General features: G+C 38.0%; 2 protein-coding genes across 32 annotated transcripts in view; both read right to left on the bottom strand.

Moving 5' to 3' along the window:
* Nucleotides 1-4,351: 4,351 nt before the first annotated feature.
* Nucleotides 4,352-10,845, bottom strand: GARIN2 (golgi associated RAB2 interactor family member 2). Its single transcript, XM_072338822.1, has 8 exons — nucleotides 10,759-10,845; nucleotides 9,999-10,117; nucleotides 9,037-9,176; nucleotides 7,369-7,565; nucleotides 6,571-6,835; nucleotides 5,863-6,110; nucleotides 5,322-5,389; nucleotides 4,352-4,401 (listed from the first exon to the last, which is right to left on the bottom strand). Exons 2-8 carry the CDS (start codon nucleotides 10,090-10,092, stop codon nucleotides 4,352-4,354), a joined length of 1,062 nt encoding a protein of 353 aa, XP_072194923.1. The 5' UTR covers nucleotides 10,093-10,117; nucleotides 10,759-10,845.
* A 6,621-nt stretch (nucleotides 10,846-17,466) lies between these two features.
* GPHN (gephyrin) overlaps nucleotides 17,467-24,464 on the bottom strand; it is a 240,785-nt gene continuing 233,787 nt past the window's right edge. For 30 of the 31 annotated variants that reach the window (XM_072337092.1, XM_072337096.1, XM_072337095.1 and 27 more), the window contains 5 exons: nucleotides 22,813-22,886; nucleotides 22,276-22,340; nucleotides 20,969-21,072; nucleotides 19,639-19,735; nucleotides 17,471-18,484 (listed from right to left, as the gene is read on the bottom strand). In XM_072337092.1, the coding sequence (XP_072193193.1) occupies nucleotides 18,351-18,484; nucleotides 19,639-19,735; nucleotides 20,969-21,072; nucleotides 22,276-22,340; nucleotides 22,813-22,886 (474 nt within the window). In that variant the 3' untranslated portion in view covers nucleotides 17,471-18,350. Of the gene's footprint in view, nucleotides 18,485-19,638; nucleotides 19,736-20,968; nucleotides 21,073-22,275; nucleotides 22,341-22,812; nucleotides 22,887-24,464 lie in introns of all 31 variants that reach the window. The other variant, XM_072337125.1, reaches the window with a different exon arrangement.

Below are 24,464 nucleotides of genomic sequence, written 5' to 3'. Positions count from 1 at the left end.
AAACAAGTAATAACTCACAAAGTTTGGGTTTCTAAATTTTTCTGTCCCCTCAACTGCATGATGTACTAATATTAAGAAAGCCAGTCTCAGCCAAGAATCCTTAACTTTTGACATTAATATGGACATCTGAGTTATTGCTGGGTGTGTTGCTTGAATACTGTCAGAAAAAAACCCTTCATACACACCTCAGTATCATATGCATAAATCTAAAGTGTTGTGTCATAGAGGAAACAAAGGTATGGCATCCAGTTCCTTTGTAGATATCCATACTGATCTCAGTATAATGTCTTCTATACAGATATAAGATGCCAGTGGATTTTCATTCCCTCTTCTTGAGCAACAGAGGCACTTTTCGGATACTTGATTTGTGAAAATGTTACAGGGGACAGCACCAAAACATACTTATCATCTGTTGCCATAAACAAAATTAGTATACTTAATTTCCTTTCCCAGGATAGCAATAGCAGCTACATAGTCATCTCTAAGGAAAGAAGACATCATTTTCATAGTGACAGAAATTAATCATTTCCACATAGCTATGTGGACAGCCTTCATTACTCTTGGATAAATCTGCAGGCTACAGTGTAAACTCTACCATTCTCAAGAATCTGCATCTTGACAGAAAGTTGCAGAGGAAATAAAACTGGGGAAAAAAATCAAAATGAAAATTGTTCTGGAACATGTTGCATTAACACCGCAGTATTTCCTAAAAGGTGTAGTCAAACATCATACACTTGATAGCTCTACTGCTTGCAGGATCTTCAGTGACTGTAGTTCACCCAGCAGTTATTTTTCTTTCAGAGGAGCTGATAGCCTGCATTGGCATCTAGAGCCAAAACTGCATACCAATCTTCTGAATCAGCTCAGTGCAAGACTGTTTTGGTATGTAACCCAGCAAGCATCCCTGCTGATTTATTTTCTCTTGCCTCAGCTTCAGTGATCAATAGTATTTTTTGTTGTATTTACTATGCAACAATTCAACCATCTTCCCAGCCTTGTAGCCTGGAAAAACTGACACTTTGAAGTTACATACTTGCAGCATTGATTGAGAGCACTTTAGATTGTGTTCCAAAGAGCTGAGGCTGCACAGTACCATTTGAATGGAGCAGCAATCCTTCGTATCCCTTCAAGGTCTGTCAAAGTTACCACAGGTTAGGGCAAAAGAGTGAACATTTTGGTAGCACAGAGTTGCTCTGAGACTGATCTTGGCTTTTGCAGATAAAAGACTGCATCTGTGTCTTCAGTCAGTGAAGAGAAACACAATGCAGCTTATCTTGATATGAAGTAAGTCATGTACACATATATATTACTTCTGTGCTAGTAAAAAAAAAAAAAAAAAGTTTCTGATTAATTCATAGACTTTTGGAATGCATTATGCTTAATTTAAAAGTATTCAGAATACCTGTTAGTTTTCCAGTGATCCACAGTTTTCATTTTCTCTTCTTCACTTGTGTAAAGTCACTGATGGTAAACATCTGCAGCCAGTGTCTCTACAGACAGTTGTGAAATTACTGTTACTGATCGTTGTTCTTGCAGCGTTTTGTTTGTTCATGTAGTTGACAACAGCACATCATAAACCATGTATCATTGTAACTCATGGTCCCTCAAACAGAAAATATACTGTACAAACATTTTCTGAGGGACTGCCTAAAAATTTCATCTTGTCAATAAATGCCACTATGTTCATTCTTTCAATAAATAAATCATGGAAAGTTTTTCTGCCATGGAAAATAGCACTGGAATTTCCAAGTGTACTGAATGATGTTTCAGACTTGTTCATGTTTTGGTGATATCTGGAGTTTGAATTTACTACCACTTGCTTATCATGGCATCACAGATTGGAATCTATTTACATGCAGGCTGCCTCAAAGAGTATTCAGTTAATTTATTTTCTCAAGGAACATTCGATTGGCATTTGTCTTCTTGGAATCTATGAATTATGTATATCCTCTATGCCCGCTTGCAGAAAAGCATACTGAGTCTTCCAACCAAGTCATGCTTGGCTGTGATTACAAAGAACTTATGCTTCAAAATTTAATTAAAATATTTCATCTGCTGTAAACCATGCAGAAATGTCCCAGCACCAGCTAGCAAAAGCAGTAGCAGGGAATGTATATACACAGTATCAGAGAATGCAGTTGTTTCTTGGGTAACTATCTGTTGTTGCTTCAATTGGTAAATGTAGTAGAGCTTCAGATGCTTTTTTGTATGGTGGACAGAGAGATGGAAGACATCTACATCAGATTGTACAGCTGTAGAAGAGGTTCTTAAACTAACAGTGAGTTGTGAGTAGCACTAGCAAGATTTGAAATGTCCGATGATTGCAGAGGTGAGGTAGGGAGAAAAAAAATAAAAGTGCATCAGGTAGTCTGGGGCAGGTCTGCTTTTACTTTGTTGTTATTATTTTTAAGGAAATTGAACTACATTCTAAATTGAGAGAAAAAAATTTAATATGAATAAAAGTTACCATGCTGGACTATTAACTCTGTAATTTTTAGGACAAGGTAAATTATCTCTTGGTGGGATATCTCCCATTTATTCTTTGATGCTGCCTGAAAGAATACTGATAACTCAGTTGGTGGCAGCTTTTTTCTCATACCAAAACTTACTAGGTGCTTCTGTGCAGTATGGATTTGTGCTACACATTATGGAGGTAAATGCAGGGTACATGTGTTTATTACTGTAGACTGTTGGCCTTTTGTAGTGGGTAAGTAACAGAAGGTAAGATTTTGGCCAGCTCAGTGCCAAATGCTTAGTAGTGCAGCAAGTATGATCCATAAAAACTGCTGCTCAGTATTCCAAAAGAATACCTATGCTATTGGTATCTAAATAACAGCAATATTAATGACAATACCTAATATGTACATAATAGTTCTCATTAGTAGATTGCATGATGATTTTCAAAATCAGTCTAGCTATCTTCATCCTACAAATGAAGAAACCAAGGCATGAAGAGCATTTTGAAGTGTTTTGCCCACATTCACCTAGAAGATCATAACACCTGTATTAGCATGATTTTGCATTCCCAGCATGGTACTGCTTGCTATCACTTGTCTTCTTGCAACATTTTGAAAATTGTTAACATGAGAAGCTTTCCCAATGTGTAAGCCACACTCAAGCATTACTATTAATTCAAGTGTCAATTTCTTTGCCTTCTGCTGCATGTTATGTAATCTTCTCCCTGAAAAAATGGCCTCAGTCACTTAAAAAAAAATGTAAATTCTACTGTCAAGGAACAAAATACATTTGTTTCTACTGGTTGTGAATTAAATACAGAGAAATACGGGGTTTGTGTTTCAGCAGTAAACTCTAGAACTGAAGAATGCAGCATCCGTTGTTTTTTGTTGTTGTTGTTGTTGTTGCTTTTTATTCTGTATGTGCGTCAGGTCCCTGTTTTAAAAGCATCTGATGACAGGATGCTTTGCTTTATTTTCTATTATTCCTTCTCACTAACAAATCATCTGGAGTATAACCTGAAGCAGCCGATACTGGACTTACTGCCACTCTTTCGATTTTCTGAAAACAAAGCAAACCAAAATCACAATAAGGATGAGCTCAGAACAGTGCAGGAAAATAGAAAATGGAAAAGAAGCAGGAGTCAAAAGTGAGAAAAGGATGGAGAAGATAAACATACACCAAGAACAACAAAAGAGGGAAGACTGACCAGAGGCAACTGTTTTTCAGACTTTTCTGATTGCTTCACTATTCAGTTTACAAATAGTGGAGGAGTTTACTAGCATTTCTGCCCTGCATCCCAAACTGGCCTTTTCTCAGTCTCTCCTGTGCTATTCTCCTTCCAGTTACTCCTACGAACTACTTCTCACCTACTCACCTCTAAGCAGAAATAATCTCAAGTCCTTGCCTAACACCTGAGAGGCATAAAAAGTCTGTGCATAGCTAGTATCAGTTGACATGATATTGGCATACCTCTCAGCTGGCTGGGGATATCTGAAGATCATTTCTGTTCACTACTGAAAGCTGATCAGCAAGCTGAGAAGTGAACAGAGTCTGCAGGTTGGTAAGCTCAGGGAAAGCTAATACTGCCTTTGACTCAACGTGGCAAATCCAGAAACAAGTAGTAGAATGTATACCAGGGGAAGTATGGCAGCAAATGAAGAAAAAGAGAAGACACAAGTGCACAGTGGAAGAATATAGTTCCTTTGGAGGAAGATATAGCTTAACCTGAGGAAAAGACATAGGACAGGATTTGAGAAATGTGGAAGGTGAGAGCAAGGGTAATCCAAAACTAGAGAAAGGGAATAGAAATTAGAGAAAAGATGAAAAGATATGAGTGATTGAGGAAAGGAACAATTAGACACAGGGGGCAAGTGGGGGAACTAGAAAAAGTCTGTTAAGGAGAGAACAATGGTGAAGGAATTGCAAGCAGCCCACTGGCCAGCTCTAAAGAGAAGCATGCAGCAGTAGCATGTTCACAAAAAGTGAGGTTGATTGGACAAGAGATACCACTCAATCTTTCATAACTTAGTAAAGTGGAAAAGTCTGTGTAATAAGCCTTTAAAAGCTTTTGTTCAAGAGACTGATTCACTCATATGCAAAATGACCTTGAGCTTAGATACAAGGTGTGAGGCATCAGCAAACTAAGAGCAAGTCTTTGTTTTTTCTTGGCAGGTATAGGTAACAGTGCATAACCATTGATAAGAAACTGGGAACTGGGAATATGGCAAGTGTTGAACAGTAAAAAAGACTGTCTTTCAGATGCCAGCTTGTTATAGCTGAATATTCTGTAGAGATTTAAGCAGAAATGCAGAATGCCAAGGACACTAATGCTAATCTCAGTATGGTGTTGAAAACATTACTCCAAAATAGGTCCACATCTTGCCAGGAACACACATTCATGGTTGAGGATACTGCAGACACACTGCCTGGAAGCAAATTTATGCTCTACCATGGACTTTTGGGAAGCCTTACAACACACTTGAAGAGGAAATAGGGGCCAGTATTATCTCTTTGCAACATCCTATAGCATAGAGCTTTCTTATCCTTCCCACTGGAGGGTATTTCATCTGATTCTGCAGTGATGTTGCTCAGCTGACATCATCCAAACAAATAAAGTGTCAAGGCTTTTCTAAAAGAAATCTGACACTGATCCGGCAAGGTGAGGTGTGTTCAGAACAGGGATCTAGAACAGGGTACCTTCTGAAAATATTATTTCACTTTTATACAAATACTAATCCACTGGCAATACAAATGGAGATAAAATTTGTTCTAAACAGCTCCCAGCAGAAGTTTCAGCTTCCCACATCTGTTATTGAAGTAGGAATAGCAATGGGAAATGGCCAAGTATCAGAAAATTCACGTACCTGAAGAGTGCGATGTTTTCTCTTTTTTTGATTTTGTTTTCTCTTTTTTTGATTTTGTTTTCTCTGTCCTAAAAATAAATAAATTAAAAGTTCAGGAAAAAATACAGTGCTGTTGTAGACAGCCAAGGGGATAGCACTATTGCCAACAAACATAGAAAAAGAAACAAACAAAAACAACAAAACTTACCTTAACAATCTTGTTATGTACCAGTATTAAATAGATGCTATTTTAAACAATTTCTGTCTGCAGCAGAAATATCTATTGCTAAATGATGTGGTAGTGAATGATGCTTTGAAGTGCAGGCACATGGAAAGAGTCTTTCAAAAGAACCTGAACAGCTGAGAAACCAGAGTACAGATATTTGGAAACCCCACCCAACATTCTTCAGCTTCCTAGCATGTTTAAAACATCAGGAAAACTGCGGTCTGAAAAGGTGTTGCAGTAATATATTTTCTAAAAATAAAACTGCAACACATTTTAATTTTCAAATTTCAGCATCAAAAACCAAGTGTATCAGAATCATTTCTCAACCATACTTACCTGCTTTTCCTTGTTTCTTTGCTTCTGCGTTTTACTGTATCCAGAGGATCTTTATTCTTTGACTGCATGGTGTTTTCTGCTCTGATTGTTTCCTTGGAGCTGCTGAAGGATGCTCTTTCTGTTCCTGTTCCCATTGCCCTTTCCCTTTCCTTTTCTGTGGGACCCACACTACCTGAGTGGGGAACTTGGTTGGAGGGGGTTTGTTCAGTAACAACTTCTTCCTCTGTTTTGGGGTTAGAGTTGTTGCTCTAGACAGAAAATTGGAATTTAAACAGATACAGTAGCAACAGACATGAAAAAGGCTCCACACACACCGCTGATCAACACAACTGGAACTTCATGATAACTTCCTATATACTAGTCCTTATATATTGATATATAATATATTATATATATTATTCAGCCCCAAAGATCCACCTAAGAAAATATGCTTAACTGCAAGGAAAAACTAAACACTGAACATTTTATAGTAGAGTATTTGTAGATCATTACAGTTTTATCAGAGCAAGGGTGCACCCAGCACTTTCAGTCCTTTTGCCCTGATTTTTGCAGGGAGTTTACAAGCCAGCTATTTTGATGAACAGAAACGTAGATCCCTCAAAGCACACGAAAGGTTTGGTTTGAGAGAGACAGTAAAGAATATTGATAGGAGCTATACTTTCTAATTGTTCAGCTCAAAGATTTGATATCCATTTGCCAAAGACTTACATTGTCTGTTGGGTTCTCGGGGCTGGGAGCTTTCTTGTGACTCGTACCAGAATCCTCACATATTGTGTTGTCATTGGTATTGCTTGTATCTTCTGAACTTTTCAGCAGAGAGATTAGCTTCAACCAGTGGTGGAATTGCTGCTGCTGTTGATGCGGTGGAGCACAGAGCTCTAGATAATAGGAACGGCCATTTACTAATTTTAACATGAGTTGTTTCTTATCTGTGTTGTGAACAGAGAGTTCTACAAACTTCAAGGGCAAGAACCTGGAAAAATAAGAAAAAGAAGATACTATGTCTGTCAGACTTGAAGACAGAATAAGACTACAAGTGAGAAACTGGAATACTGAGTAGATCTGGCCTCTCTTTGAGTGATGCTGACTGGAAAAAACACTGAGAAGCAGCACACAGAATAGAGACAAGGAAGGGCAGCTTCCTTACAGTGCCTCTATTCCACTGTCTTTTTTCTTGACAAACCTGCGCCTCCAATCTTTTCACCAGTTTTTAGCTTCTGATATGTTTTAAAAAAGACTTATTAGATGTTTTCCAGTCATTTTCCATCTGTGTATATGAGTAGCATTGTCCTAAAATGATGACCAGAATGAGGCCTAAATCTGTGTGCTTAAATTTCAGTGATACTCCTCACTTTACTGTGTTAGTGCTGGAAGAAAGTGCAAACATGAGATCTGTTAATAATCTGATTCTTAAAAGGAGGAAAACACCATATGGAAGGGAAAGACCATATATGTTTCTTACATGCTCTTCAAGGACTTATTTAACCCTTCCCAGTGCTCACTCACCTGCTGAGTGCTAGCTGTTCAACTTGAGACGGAGGCTTTGAGAATTTCTGGAGATTTGCCATTATTTCCTGTGGGGACACGGGCACCTTGTGTGCTAGCAGAATTCCACTGGGCATTGGTGAATTAGCAGCACAGATGCCAATGGTCATGCAGGTTGGTCGATTATGGAGATTAATCAGTTCCCCTCTTTGGTTAATCTGAACAACAACAGATAAATCAACACTCTCAGAGAATATATATCAAAGACATTTCACAGTGATTCAGCCGAAGTTTCCTAGAGCTTATGTAATGAAGTGGTGAGAAGGGAATGTGGAAAAATGAGATGTGTATATATATGAGTAAAAACAGAGGAAAAAAGTAGAACCAGGATAAAAAGGGATCACTGGTTATTGTATAGCCTCCATCATTAGGTATCTGACTGCTGAGGTAAGAAAAGACTTGTGTACTGCTATCTCAAATTTATTTTATTGTAAACATGATGGAAGAGACACTGTTCTGATGATTCAGTGTCTTTGTCAGAATTATTGTGATATTAATGAGACCTCATTTTGAGCCAGGATCTTGATAGATGCTGTAAAAGTACAGGATGGAATGAGATTATACATAACTTATGCATTAGACATGAAATGACAGAAAAAGAGAACTGAGAAAATTCAAAGAAACAAATTGATATGAATGATCAAATCACATGTTATCTACCACTGCCAGAATTTGCTTTTGGTAGCCATCAGAAAAAAAACTGTGTTCTAAGAAGGAGTTTGAGGGATAACAGTGTATTAAATTAGTGGATATCTAGTAGAAGCTCTTTGCAAGTGTGAGACATGGAACATGAAAAAATAGATCAAAGGCTATTATTTTTTACATTTAGTGGAGATGACTCAGTGATGAAGCTGTTTTTGCAGGCTGTTTGTTTAGGGCAACAGCCTCCTTGAGAATAAATAGGATCTGATAAATAAAGCAAGATCAAATACCTTGAAAATAGAGACTTGCAGCTGATTAGCATTCTGCAGGTGTATCAACAATGCAAGATTGAGTTAATCAAGGCAAGAACAAAGGATGTTGCAGTTATCACAGAGAGGTGATGAAATCCTATGAAAAAGTTCTGTTGATGTACATTGTACAAGTAGAATTCACATGTTTTAGGTACACAGTGAATATAGTATTGTAGACTTGCAGGCTGTTGCGAGGGTCATGAAAGCTTCTGTGACCAGACAAGGATAATGAAAGAAGGGAGGGAGTTGTGGGAAGCTTACTGATAAAGGCTGGCAGCTGTTTAGGCTAGGTTGAACTAAATTTGATGGCTAAACAACCTTAATGAGCTAGCAAAGAACCAGAAAATTGCTAGCACTGTCCTAGTAGTTCCTACAGGAAGGAGCAAGGACTGACAAAGGAGAATGAAAACATCATTCTTGACTGTCCTCTAATTTTCAGAATGGCTGTTGCTGAGGTTCTAGACCATCATCTGTGAGAGCAAAATGAGACTGTATGAGACAAGAAACATTATATCCATATCTTTTTTTTTTTTTTTTTTAAATGAGAATAGGTGTGGTGGGAATAAATGAATGAGGAAAAACTGTTCAGAAGAGGAAGAAAAAAAAAAAGGGTAATTTATTTGATCAATTTTATATTGAGCAAGCCAATAATTTCATTTAAATTATTTATTTTTACCTGAACAAAGCTGCTTTCCAACATGGGAGCAGAAGCAAAAAGAGCATATTCTCCTTGGTTAAGAAGTCTCTGGAGGTCACCCATGATGGATTTCTGGCTTGATATAATCTCTTTAACACCAAACTCACTACTTGTTTTGCCTGTATAACAAAATATATAAATACGTATTAAAAGGAAAAGAAATAGAAAAGTTTATAAATTGGGATTATAAAAATAAAGAAATACAGCATTTCTTTTTTGCAGCTTTTATTATGCTACTAAAAATCAGAACATTTCCCCTATATGCACTCATTTTTATCAAACATACACTTTTAAGTGCAAAGGGAAACTTAATAGGACATTTTCACAGTTCTGTACTTCCTTTTTTGTTGTTGTTGTTGTTGTTTTTTGTTTTTTTTTTTTTTGTTTTTTTGTTTTCCCCTCACATGAGCATAGTGACATATTTTGCAAGTAATAGAAGCTGTTCTCAGTGGTAATTTGAAATGGTGAAATCTATCTTCGTGTCTCATGGACCACGAACATATTTATTGGGAGTCAAGAACACAGAGAAGCAGAGAAGTTAAAATTCTCCAGCAGTTAACTGAGTGGACTCAGTGAACATACATAATATTAATAGCTTCACAAGGGATAGGGGGTTGGGAGAAGTCAAAGTTATTCATTAATTACATTTCCTAAATGTTTACTGAAGAGCTAACAAGCTGCTATCCCAAGTAGATATCAAAGTCAAAGGAGTTGTTCAAGACTCCTCAGTATGAAACAGAATGTCAATAAAAATAAAAAGTCCCTTCTCTGTATTTTTGAGGAAAAAATAACCCACAAAAACAACAACAACAACAACAAAACAAAAACAACAAAAACAAAACAAATAAAAGCCCCCACAAAAACTTAGTAGACTTCTACTTCCCTTTCATACCTTGTTTCACTCACAGAAATCCATTGCTTAGCTGGAGGAGTATACTTACAGAAGGAGAGGACAAGAGTATGGTAATCCCTCTGTGGTGCCCACTGGAATTCTCCCAGCTCTAGAAGTGCATAATTGGTGGCATCACAATGCATCACTAGGTTTGTGTTCTCAACAGTCCTGGCAGCAATTATGGTTATTGGTTAAGTCAGGGCATAGTGATAACAGCATGGATAAAACACATTATATCTAGGTGCTCCTGCTCTGGCAAGAGGATTGGACTAGATGATTTTTCCAATCCCTGACATTCTCTGATGCTGTGAGATCACCACAGACTTTTGCATTGATACAGTGCTCTCAGTGCAGGCTACCAGGGAAAAACAAGACTAAACCTTTGACAGATGATGAGCTGGGAGTCATGTCTAGATTTAGCAGAAATATTGCTCTCAACAGCCCGCGCACAGTCTTTCAAACCTGCAGGATCCAAAAAGAATAAACTGAACAGGACTGGACCTACTATAGGGCCCAAGCAACACAAGGCAAAATGAGATGAGACAAGATGAGGAGTGAAATCCGAAGTCCATCTTGGGACTCCATCCTAGGATTCAAGTCAGCAGCAAGAACAAGATGAGAAAGAACTAGAGATAGATAGGACTGTAATACGTTCTCACAGACATCTGTCCTAGAGTCAGTAATAGAGACAAACACACCCGTAACCCAGCTCAGAGGAGGACTAGGGACGCAGACCAAAGCTTCCCTGCAGCTCCCAGATGGGAGGTGGTGTTGTGTGAGAGAAGAGAGGTGGGGTGGAGTGGAAGTACCAGGAGGGGCTTGTCAGAGCAGTTGCAGTCTGTTGGTGCACTCTGAAACCTGGAACAGGCCCAAGATGTTAATGAGCCAGTTTAAAGTGGTATGGGTATTCAGATGCTTTGCTTTTATTTGCAGGTTTCAGCTTCTCCTTTTGTTACAGTCAATCAGCTCTTGATGTTAACTTTTTTTTTTTTTTTCTTCACCCTAATGTGATAACACCTGCTTCAACTGAGTCTGGCACTTTGACAAGGTTTTGGGTCATGAGTGATTACCAGACTGGCTGATGGAGTATTGATGTTGCAAAATAAGAATTATGTTGTCTGACAGTTTGAAGATCTATTGTGCAGTCCTCTTTGCAGCCTTCTGTAGGTACACATTCACTGTTTTCTTAGGTAAAACCCCCCAAGACAGTTTCTGTCTGTTTGTACTATGCACTAACACAGTAGCATCCAGCAAAAATGCTTTCTGTTCTCTCCAATAACAACTCCAATTCCGTGTTAAAGATGATGATGCTTTTCTTTCCCAGATGGATTTTAGTTGTGTAATAGACATAGATAAATAGCGTTGGTCTAGCAACAGCAAAAAGTAGAAATAATTTTTTCAAAACTGAATTACCTTTCCCTCTTTAGCCAATGGAAATGCAATTCTAAACATCAGAACAAGTGAGCAACTGAGTTGGAGGAGACTGACTCAGCAGGCAAGTGGTCATAGCACTTACCTGAACCAGAGAAGCCGCAAGTCCTGCCACCTAACCAAAATACATGTGTACACTTACCTCTTGTCTGGAATGCAGTGTACAAGCACTATGAGAGTCAGAGCCAAGACTGTGTTAGGAAGCAGTAGAATAGCCAATGGGTGATTGACTATTACAAATGGTGTTGCTGTTTTTCAGGACAAATTTTGTATAGCTGTTGGGAGTGTGAGGTGAGGTGTGGGGTGAGAAGCTTCTGCAGCTCTATGCTGCTGGCTCCCAATCATTAGATCAAGCATGTGTACCTAGCCTGCCCTGTAGCTGGCCCTTGGATCCCAGTCTATCGTGTTGTTTGGCACATGGACATATGAGCCCCTGAGGCTGCAGCCCCACCTCTGTTGGTACATGCCCCTCACTCATGTGCATACACACACACACATACACCTCTTACTTGCCTGACAGACCCCATGATCTCTCTAAGAGCCACCTGGGACTCCCCCACTCTTAGTAGTTAGCTCTTGGCATGGTCCCACCCCTTATTTACCCAGGTAAAGAAATTACATTGAGTAATGCATGACAGAGTGTGGACAAGGCACAGGGCATGGCCAGACAAGTGCATCTGTTTGTACTTGGCAGGCTCATTTATTCCTTCATCTCTCTATTTTCCTTCATCTGTTCCTCCTCAAAATCACTAAACCAATCCCTTTTACCACTTCTGGTTCCTCCCCTAAACACATAAAAAATCTTGTGCAATCTAAAATGCTCTTCCTCTAAAGCGCTCTACCCTCCAGGTAGTCTGAAGAGTGATCATAGGAACCCTTCCATATAACCCATGTTGATGGGTTTCACACCTGGATGAGCCCTCCTGTGACAACTCTTAATTTGGGGTCCCACCTGCCTTCATGTCCCTGTGTTCCTCCGGGCTTGAGGGAATGAGCTGTTGAAATGCTGAAGGGTCCTGTGATGGGCCTGGGAGTAGCTGAGGCAGTGCATTATTTAGATTCTCTTATATGCCATTTCTGTTCTCACTCATCTGTGTGCTTTACATCATACACCCTAACAAAGGACTTTTATTTTCATTATTTTGCTTTAATCTAACACTATCCATCACCTAGAAGAAAAACTCCAGGTAATGAGGAAAGCAGTGGCATAACTCCCTAGCAATGCAGCCTACCAGGAGCATACTAAATCCTATCTTCTGCTTTGTTCAGTGGCTCTTTATAACACACTGGGAAAATTGATTGGATTTGGCCAATAGGGTATAAATTATGGAAAACTACTCATGGATGTACACTGCTATCTAACCTTGTATTTAACTGAGTTCAAATAGCATTGCATCTGTTTGAGCCTCTTTCCCCTTCTGAAAGGCGGATGGCTGAGTAGACCTATAAAAACACAGTCAGAAACACTGAAAAACAGTTATTAAATATTAGGAAATAGAAAAGGATGTAAGTTATTAGGCTATTATAAAAGACAGTTACGATGTCTTTTAGTTGTGCATTCAGTTCTGGTCTCCTTGTCTCAGATACTATAGTAAAGCTGAAGAAGTTTCAAAGAGGTGCAACAAGAAAGATCCAATCTGTAGGTACTTTAAGATGGAGCACTGACAACACACAAAAGGTAGACTATGTAGATTTGGACTTAATCCATACAAGAGTTATCTACAGAAATATGGGTGGCAAAGTGAAGGTGGCTTCTTATTGCCCAGTCCAACATGAAAGCTAAGAGACATCAAAGGAAAGTAGGAGGTGGCAGATTCAGAACAAAACAGAGGAGACAATGCTTTGTGCTGCTAAGCTGTGGAAATTGGAAGCTGTGTCTGCAAATATCTTGGCTGGCTTCTCCTGGCTCTGCAGGAGTCTGCACATTGCTGCAAAGTGAGGTCCCTGCGAGGGAGCCAAATAGCTTGTTTCAGATTGATGAAGCGATTGATCAGTTGGCCACAGCAGACAAACATCCTGGTTAGGAAATGCTTGTCAAACCGGTAACGCTATGGTGTTTTTGAAAAGCTTTATGCCCTTGGTGTGCTTGATCTCACTTGACCTGCTGATCTTTTAGATGTCTGGTAGATAATGGCATCCCACCAGTGCACCTTAGGATACTGTAGAATCCACAAGGAGAAAGTCATGCACATATGGAGGCCACTTTGCATGCTTTCTTCTCAGTTGAGTGGGACAGTTTTCTGTTGTTCCCCTGACAGTTAACACATCTGTATTTTTTCCCCTGATGGCTTCACTGTATGTTTAATTTAAACATGGTCAGATTATTTAATCTCACTCCAGTTTCCCTTACTCCCAGTCCTCCCTTTTATTCTCACATTCAGCTACCTCTTGGACAATATGAATGCTTCTTATAGATACAAGGGCTTCAGGATATGATACTTACAATCCAGCATTGTTCACTACAAAGAGAATAAATCAAGGTTTTGAAATCATACCCTGCTGCTGTTTATAAGGTAGTTTTCACATGGCTATACAATTGTCTTCCAGAAAATACTCCTCTTATACCTTCCTTGAAGTTGTGTTAATTCTAGTTTCAAAACACTGGTTATCAGGATCATGCTAGAGCATTTACTTTCTCTAGTATGTTCAGATTAATTGTGGAGTTACTGGTATACAACCAATCCTCAGTTTTGCTTGTAGTTAATTCTGCTGAGGTTATTTTCTTCACTTAAAATTAGGGGTATTTTCAAATCCAAGTTGGATTCATGCAAATGCGTATTTTTGGATAAAGACAAAGCATGCTGAATGTCTGCATGCAGTGCTGTGCTGAGCAAGTAACCCCAGCCAGACCAGTTTGTCAGCTAGAGCCACTGAGCATGTGTGCCTTGCCCTCAGAAGGCTTTGTATTCTAAGAGTTTTGTCAGCTTGTGTGCAATATGGCACGAACACACAGGGCAAGTCTTACTCTAATGCTGAATATGAGTCACTAAGATCTTTTCAGAGCACATGCAGCTAGCAGCGTATCATGATTTTGTAATGTTTGCAAACCCCACAGGCTTCTGAATTAGCCTGAAAGTGTTTCTATTTTCATAGATGTTTTAAATCTAGCATGGGGACTCACCTTTCTGGGTGGAGGTTGGGATGTACTTATTACAAAACAAAGATTAACTCTGAAGAATTCACAGCAGGAAAAAAAAAAAATCACAGATGAAAATGATAGAAACAACAATGTGGTTTTTTCACTGAGTAAATATAGAAGTTAAGCTACTGTCAGCATCATGTTGAAGGGGTGTAAATACTTTGGTTTTTGACTGGATAGCTTTTGCAGGGTGGTTTGCCAAACCATTCAGTAGTTACAGTTTCTGGAAATTGTTCTCTTCAATGTGAGGTTAAGGCACTTAATCACAACCTACTGACCAAACACTGCTGTGGGAAACCGTACTTTGTCTCTATTCCACAGATTGTTGCTTTGACTACCATCAGCTGCTGCACATCTTCCCACAACAACCCCCGCCCTCTTTTTTCTTTCTTCTCTAGCTGTGACTTTGATAGTGCTTTCTTTGACTATTTGCAAAGATGCCCTTTCTCTTCTAACCTGTAGTGCTAAAATTTCCTTTATATTTTTTTTCCTAATGTGAATAAAGCCAGTTGACTTCAGCTTGTTGACTAGTTTAGCAAAGAGACTACCTTTTTTTTTAAGTCTCAGCATAAATGATAATTTCCATGCTGTCTCAAATTTCATGCAAACAAAAAATAGTTGTTTTTTTTTTTGAAATCGTTGTGCACAAGCATTTAACATCTACCCACTTCTTTCCTATTCTTACTTTTTTGTTAGTTAAGAAGAAAACTGTAAGGATCGTTACACATCAGACCCATCTACTAGTTGGCTTTATAGTCTGAATTGGTTTCTGACTCCTCATTTAACACTCTCCCACATAGTTCCTAATGGGAACCAATACTTAACTCCTTTTTGCTATCCAACCGTTCTTCTTTCTGTATTTGTCTTTTCTTTGTAAAGTGGAAATACAGTTACTCAGAAACATCTCAGTGCTCTTGTGATGTAAGCAAACACTCCTGTGGGATGTTTCTTTTCTTTTTTAGTGGGTATTTTTCTTAACAAACAGAAAGCCTCACATAATGTTCAATGCTTGTTTTGAGAAGCGAAGTATTAGAAGATAATGGAGGGCCACGGAAGTACTAGGCCATCTTAGCCTGGTGTCTGGTATCCAAAACAAGATGTCATGTTGTCGAATCTCAGCTCCCAGGTGTAGTTCCTGCCCTGAAAGTGCTGTCAGAAGAAAGCCTGGGGAGTTTTCCCAAACAGGATATGGGCCAGCCCTTAACTCTGCTACTGTACCAGCTTCTGTGAACTTACATGGTCAGCACGGGATACATGTAGGCTGCGTGCAGCTTAGGGGCTGTCTTTAGAGTCCATGAGGCAAGTAGCATCACATCTGGATTGACACCTGTCAAAAGAGATCAGCTTTAACACTCAGTGCAGAGCAGTAGGATGAGGGGGACATAACTGCAAGGTGACTCCAGTTGTATGTTGCCCTTAAGTGCTGTCTATGTTGCAGTATAATTTAAATGCAATCCTTCATCTCCTTCAGCTTCTATAGAATCAAAAAAGGCTAAAGATTCTGTGCTAATTAGTAATCTCTGGAGTCACACAGCTCTCTAATAACTACCTAGAGATCAAAGACATTTCACGTCTAGTATATTTTAATATCAAGACAGAATTAATGTTGTAATTTCCGTAATTAGGGTCTTGAAATTAGTATTTAGAAAAGGCCAATTTTTGTATGATGTTTTCCATCCAACAGTACAATCAAAGTTCTGGTAGCTGGCCAAGATGCAAAAGTTGTTTGTAGGTCATTGTAGGATTTTCCCAGCTGGATGACAAGGACTCACAAGACTCACTGCCTATATTTCTATACATGATAATTCACATGTATGGCTGATGAAGAAAACAATATGAAAAGAAGAAAACTACAAAGTTTGTTGGGGGTGGGGGGTGGGGAAGAAAGAAATACTAAAGCTCAAGTAAAGCTCATTTTCCTACATAGAAGTTTGTACACTGGTAAGAGAGCATTAAAAAACACATTAGGATGGCTAAAACAGTTTCTACTATCTGTGATTTGAAAAAAATATCTTGATTGTCTTAACCTCTACATACTTTATTCATTACCATGGTGGTTAAGTGTTACGATTCCAAGATATGGTTTAAATGGAGTGATGCATAGCATAGCATAGAGCCAGTTCTCAGCCATGTCCATGTTGAGCAATGGTTTTATGTCAGTAACACCGAAGATATTCATGGCTAGATTTCCTCACATCTCTCTTTTATACCTGTCTAGTATTTCCGATCGCATAAACAATATTCTCTCACATTGCTGTTACTAGTCTCCTTTATAAATTTCCCATTTTCACTGTATATGCTGCCTTGTATTTGCCTATAATAATTCTAGGTATGTAATAAATCTTTTCATTAAAATAAGTCATGCTCTATATTACTTCTCAGAGATGTGTTAAATCTTCTCTCCTGCTACTTCTGTGTTTTATAGTATTGGTACAGTAAACACAGGCATTCATTAATTTAACTTAATGCCATCCTGCTGTACTATGGACAAATATTTTGACTTGATGAATGGAATCATCAAGGAGCAAGGTGCTATATGGCATCAATATGATTTTAAACATGAAATTACCAGCACATGTAATCTGGAAAGGGCTGAGTATTCCCAGTATCAAAAGGAGAAAGAAAAAAAAATGAAAGCTCTATCAGATTTCACACAATGCAGGACAAGGGCTGTTTGCAACTGCTACGCTATTTAAACAGGAAAAAAAAAAATATTCTCCAGCTTTTACAATCGTAAATTCCCCCAAATACTGCTTCCATTTTGTCTCCTGGGAGATAAATTTGAGAAAGCTGACCCTGTGTTTTCACTTTGCTTGTGATACTGCACATTAAGAGAGGCTCTTGATTCCATTTAATATTTCCCTTCCTCCTGTCCACTTCCCTCACCCCAAATATCCCTTAAAACAGTATTTTCTTTTTGATGTTCAAACAACAACGCTAAACAATTGAAATTTTAAATAATGATTGAGGATTTTTTTTTATTCATTTAAGTTTCAGTATCATTACAGAAAATGTTATGGTACAGAGTTGTTTAACATCAGTTTTATTTCTTTGCTCATTTAATTTCCACACGAATGCTGGTAACACTAATATCTGTACAAGATCAGTCTTTGATTTTTTTGTTTTTTTGTTTTTAGTTCTGTACATTTTTAAATGTATTGGTTAAAAAGGCTGTCAGCACTTAAGGAAGCAATTTTTTGATTGCTGAAATAAAAGGTATCCAGTTACTGCCCAAGAGTACTGAGCTGGGTGGCTGCTGGGACAAGAGAGATCCCTGAACGCACAGCGAGGTGAGGAAACCTCGGGGCTTCATTGGGTTCCCAGTGCAGCCACTCTGCTTTTGGCACTGTGCACATCAACACGAGATACAAGATAAAGAACAAGCAGAAGCTCTCTGTGAAGCGGTTATGAAGCATACTGATAAGGGAAATCCAAGTGTTGTCTACGCTAGTATAAATAAGCAGACAGCCTTGTTTTAAGAGCATAAGTAGTTGTATCTTAAAGATGAGAAAAAACACAAGTTCTGCAGGCACCTACTGCTGTCTACTAAAAGCTACCGCTATTAGAACTAGCATTGAACACACAAAGCAATTGCAAGGAAAGGAAAAAGTTGCTTTGATATAATCAGAATAAATTTCTTTGTTAAGATTTCTTTTTAAAGTTTTTTTTTAAAAGGTATTTATTTAAATTCCATTTGAAATATAATTCAAGATGTTGACTATACTGATCAACTTTTATCCAAATCAGAAAAACTAGCTGTGCCGTTGCATATTACAGGATACAGTCAATGATATGTGGACATGCATCAAATCTTCACTCTTGCTGGTGACATCATAGCCTTCCAATGACCATGACATCCACCACCTCCCCCTTGTGAAGCTCCACATACTGCTCTGTCTTTGGAGGTAGCATCAACAGTCCATTGGCACTGCGCATACTCATCAGACGACTGCTCATCTGATTCCCTACAGAAGGGTGGGAGAAAAAGTTCAGTTAATTTTTCAGTTAGTTAATTTCAAATGCTGCAATGTATCAGACAGAAAACAAGAGCTGCTCTTATAAAGATATGCCAGCATATTCATGGAGCTCCAATATATCTGTTCAAAGGTGGGTAGACACAGACAATTATGAAGAGATTTGTCAGCTTTCCATTGTTCTTATTCTCAAAACTCTCATTCCTTTGCTGATTACTTTCCTATCCAGTCTTCCATATTTTCTTCTGTTAGGTCTTTACCCGTGCTTCATTTTTTGTTGTTGTAAATTACTTTAATATTGGAGTTTCTAATCCTATCAAAATTACTGCATTTTTCAATTCGTGTATCTACTTCAGATTGTACAGAGACTAAAACCAGCACAGTCTAGAACATTTTAAAATGTACCAACTCAAAAGAATGAGCTTCTTTGGGATACTGAGCTATACAAGAGACCCTGAAGATAAACAGTACAGTACTGGTTGTAATGAAAATGCAGTTGTAAATCATGCCCCCTAGTTTCTTGGCTTTCAAACTTTTGAATTGACAGAGAAATCATTCCAGACAGTTTGCTTGAGCAAGGAAAGAAGTGATGTGCAACAAGACAGATAAAGTATTCAAATATAGTGTTTATTTCAACTGTAGCTGAATATCCAAAAGCATCGTTAGACAGCAAACATGATTAATAAAGGTCTTAGTCTGAGCCAAGAGAACATATACTGCTGTTTCTTTTTCTCCAGTTCAGTTAGAATCACACTTCTTTATTTGAATTGTTTCTATCTATGGCCCAACTTGTGTTTATTTAGTACAAGGAGTAAAAAGTAAACATACCTCTGAGTGCAAATAAGCACAAATGAGTATTTACAAAAAGCACACAGGTGTATTGTCTGTGTGTACGTAGGTGGGTTATTCTGATAAAGAAAGTTTTAACAATTAAGTTGGTAAGACATAGCATGAATTTCAATATCATGACTGGGTAGCATGACTGTAAACATGGATGTGCACAAGTCAGAAAATCAGTCTGCATGAGAAAGCTTATATGAAAATACATGTGCATGTGGGCTTTTGTTTGTTTGTTTTTAAAGCATGTATGGTCAACTGACAGAACCTGTGACTGCATCTGTCTGTTTGTGTAACTGGGCACTAACCTGTACTCTGTGCCCAAGGTAGTGGTTCTTGGTGATGCCAAGTCAGTATGCACCGATGATATTCTGGACGGGGGTCCAATTTTACGTCACATGATAACTGTAGAAGAAGCAAAGAAAGGATGAAAATGTCATGTATTCAGATATCACTATCTAGGATAACAGAATCATCTGTTCAATGTTTTTTCCTTAGTAACAGTCTTTTAAAAAACTAGCATTTCTAGGCTACATGGTGTCTAGAGGAAGATTAAAGGCTGTAGGAGGTAGAGACTGCACTATTTAAGGGAGATATTAGAATATCAAAGAGTATGCTGGAGTCTGCATGCATTAAGAGGAATATTCCAAAGCTGTTCTTTTACTGGGAGTTCAAAGATACTATCTCTCTGGAAAAAAAGCTTTATCATTTCTAGTCTCTGGCTTACATTTTGTACAGATAAAAAATTTATTCACATTTAAAACACTGCTAGTCCTGACAAAAGGGATATGACCAATCCTTGAAATGAAAAGTTGTATGGGAGATTGCTCAAAGTGAAATTTAATAGAAGCACACTGGAAAATATATGCAAACATGAGGGTCATGTTGGAGCATCACATTCCTCAAAACTGGAATGCTACAAATTGCTGTCTGTCTTACAATGCTTTAGCCATGAGATAAAGAAAAAGATGGACTACCGAGGAAGCATGTAAGAGAGACACAAGGGATGAGCAGTAAGAAAAAAGTTTCCGCAATGCCAAGAACAGTAGAAAAACTGTAAAAGATTCTTTGGTACCTTCTTTAAAGCAAAAACAGGAGAATAACACATCATTTAATATAGACTCAAGGACAGTTATTAAAGAGTTAGTGTATGTACCATTTCCTATGAGAGTAGCATTAATAGTTTAAAGAATTTACATTGCTTAGGTGGGGGTCATATAGATTACTTATTATAAACAATCTGCTTAAGAGCAGAAAGACTTTGAAGTTTGTACTTTCTAATATAGAACTACCTCATTCTTTAAGTATTTCCAGATCACTCTATTTATTTTTTTTACCACAGGCTAAAACAAATGTATGTTTTTAACAGTGAAATGTCCTCCCTACCTGACTGGCAAATAGCTGCATCTGTTATCTGTACATCTTACTCCACCAGTTGGCCACTCACTTTTAGAAATTATGGGACCGCATATTAACACTAACAGATTCAAGTCTATGCCTCTGTTTTCTGTGAAATTCCTTCAACTTGTCAGAATTGGTCTAGCGTTCAGATCCCCCAAACAAGACGGTCTTTTTGAGCTCAAACAGTATTGTTTTAATGACTTGAGAGAACTTTCAAACATAGGACAAGCTTCTTACCCTGGCTTTGATAATGGTGGGCCGAGGATCCAGGATACCCTGCATTTTCCTCAGTGCAGGAACAACAAAGAGATTGCAGGTGACAACAGCTGACACAGGATTGCCTGTAGGACAAAGAATGGTAGTGAAAGAAAGAAAGAAAGAATGCTGATGAAACCTTCTTGATTTACTCTGTGAAAGCAATATCCTATTTTTATGACAGTCATACCCCAAAGATTCTAAAGAGCTTTCCATGCTGCATACAGAAAACCATCCACCTATGTCTGGGGTGGCATGTGGCAAGTAAAACTCCTCAAAGCTATACTCTGGCTAATGGTGTCCTGAAATTCTGCTCTGATCACAGCTGCTTTGCATTCCTCAGGCCCTAACATTTGCTTCTGTTCTCCTGCTACCTTTCTTATTAAATCTAGATTTATCTGAGGTGAGGCCAGTGCTCACTGTGCAGAGTTATAAGTCCAAGATCATATGGATATGGATTCATGTTTAAGGTTTCCAAGACCAATGGAAAAATAGGTATTATTAAATAACTTTCTATTCCCTAACAGAGTTACAAGAAACTTTAACATGATTGCTGAGGAGAATTCTACTGCTTTATATGGTTTCTGTTGACTCAGAAGAGAGGTGTATGACTAACTTCTGTCAAACACCTCTTGTCTTACACATCTAGTCTTCCCTAGAAGACAGCTGTAATGTAAATAATACGAGAGATATGTTCCATTATCTCTGACTTGGTGAACACATACTGAAGCAGGAGAGAGAAACAAGAGACAAAAAACAGTAGAGAGACATCTGAACATCACTAGCTAATCAAAAGGAGGATACCTTGTTGTCAGAAATCTAAGCAAAGCCAAATCAAGAAGAATAAAATTAAGGGATTTGTAGATGGATTCCCAAATAAATATTTACTCCGAACTTACAGACTTCCTCCAGCATGCAGGAGGTGAAGCACTGTGCCCTCTCATGTTCCAAAGTATGAACATGACAAACAACTTCCATTCTGTGACATATTCCTAGGCACTCTCTAGATATCATCTCTACTTTCAGAACTTTAGAATGGATGTGCTGACATTCAAGGAATCTTTATCTGCAACGTGGATGGAATTGTGGGAAAAACCACCCTTGCAGAGCATATTAACAAAAGCCAAGGAAACTGTTGGATGGAAAAAATCATAAGGCCTGTATCCCAACCAGCACATTCTGACAACAAGAGTAAGAACACCAGACATGGGTGTTGTGAAACATCACTGTTCTGTTTCAGATCTAGTCATCTATGCACCGCAACAAAAGTAATCTACAAAACATCTTACCTGGGAGTGCAAAGATTATTTTTCTTACGCCATCAATATCCAGAGTTGCAAAAGTTGTTGGCAGGCTATGGAAAAGGAAAACTTATGATCTGCACTGGACTTTGACAGAACCTTATTCCATTATTATTTAAAATATTTAGAAATATTTAAATATTAAAATTAATATTTAAAAATATTTAAAAATAAAACATATTGTCATTTTCCTTCTTTTGAGAAAATATGCAAGAGTAGAATAATTGATAAGTGAAAAAAATCAGACTCTTCTTACTGTCAGATGCCAAATCAATCAGTAAGTTATACTAAATTTAAACTGTTACAGAGCTGCATTTGTTTTTTATATAAAGCTCTCATTTATTACTTTTACTTTTTGTAACATTAGTGACTCTGCTTCCCTTTGCTCTAATGGTTTTAGCAGGATTAACAATGGGACAATATTTCAGAGCAAACTGTCCACAGATGAACAACTTCAGATACACAGGCAGTACTGCTCCTCAATATGGTCTCCATCAAAGCTACCTCATTAAAAAGATTTCTTACCCTGGTTTCATAAAAACTCTGCCAAAGTGAATCTGTGCATGAAGATCAATATCCAGCACCTGTTTAAGATAGTCCTGTTTAAATTACAAAAAAGAAAATCAATTAAGTAACATCAAAGTGGCTTACATCATCTAAGTGTTCAAAGCAATTAACTGATACCAAGTGAAGATGAAAGACTTGCTATATCCTGATTGTGCTACAGTCCAATTGGGGATTTCCAGTATTTGAAAGAAAGCATTTTCAAAAATTAGACATGAAGAACAGACTCATTTCAGGTGCCAAACCTGACTCTACAAGGATACAGTAATATATTTACTTAACAGTCAGCTGCAGCAACAGAATCTTTAAGGACCCCACAAAGAGGCTCCTAAAACATTCCGTCTGTCAAAAATGGGGAAAAGAAAAAAAAGTTAAGCCTTAAAATCATCAGGTTATTTAACTTTTTGCCACAGAGGCTATCCAGTGGCAGAGTAAGAGATCTCCTAGTACTTTTGAATTCAAGACTGCACTGTAGAAATCATAGTTTTCCAGGATACTGTAATTACTGTAATTTCTTGGGGATGTGGCATAATTTACAGTGGTCAGGTTTAACTAACCTAAGTTTCTTAGAAAGGAAAACTGTGGATAGCTTTTGCAATAGTTAAAAAACAATTCAGCATAAATACTATTGATTGAGTTAAGAAAACTGGAATTACATATTCAGTCTTCATTGAAAATGGCTATGCTCAGGGATTCGGTATACTATCTGTTGTGTTTAGTGAGACTTACGACACAGGACATAACAATCATCTGTTAAGACAGACTTTGGAAGTAGTAAATTTGAAATTCCCTTGCAGTTTTCCCATTTTTCCCTCTTTTGTTGTTGTTGTTCAAATACTTGGAAAGCAGCAACTTTTTTTCAGCCAGGCGTGAATTCTCACTTACTGATTGCATTAACCATATTTTTATTTGCTATTTAGTTATTGAATGCTCACAGTTATTTCATTAAAAATCTTGAATGCTCAGTATCAGAGGGAGAACTGTCAGTGGAATACAGGGCCCATTGACTTTATGCAGTTGCCTAAAATTCGGGCTAGGGAGAATTTAGCCAGAATGCATAAATGCCTGAAGACCATTCAGCAGTCTAGTCTCTTCATAGAGTTCCCATGTCTGTACTAGGTTACCACACTCCCAATTTAAAGACCAGCACTTGGCCTTTGCTATTTTTCTAGGAATACTGAGAGGAATAATGGAATTTAAAGTAATTGGCACTGGTTTAATTTGTTAATCATTTCCATGACGTATCCAACAATATGATTTCTACTGAGAAAAGTGACAAAAACAGCACTCATGTTTGTCATCTCCTAATGGCTGACTTTAGTATCTGTTATTTATAAAAGGAGAGATGTTTCTTTTACCTGCCAAACTCACAGATTCAGTCTGGGATCAAAAAGTAATCTGAGTTTTCCTTCGCATAAGTCATGATTAATAAATGTCCTGCAGGTTCATCTACGCCCCACCAGCATCTGTGTATCCCTATTTTCTTTGATGGTTTTGGCACAGGGATTACCAACAGGAACTCAATCAACAATTCTGTTAATGATTCAAAAGGCAAATATATCAGCTCACCGTGTCTCATATGTATTGCCTCTGTAGGACTATCTGGAGTAAAA

Source organism: Excalfactoria chinensis, chromosome 5 (genome assembly GCF_039878825.1).
Source record: "Excalfactoria chinensis isolate bCotChi1 chromosome 5, bCotChi1.hap2, whole genome shotgun sequence".
NCBI classification, from domain to species: Eukaryota; Metazoa; Chordata; class Aves; order Galliformes; family Phasianidae; genus Excalfactoria; species Excalfactoria chinensis.
This window is presented reverse-complemented; position numbering and strand designations above follow the sequence as displayed.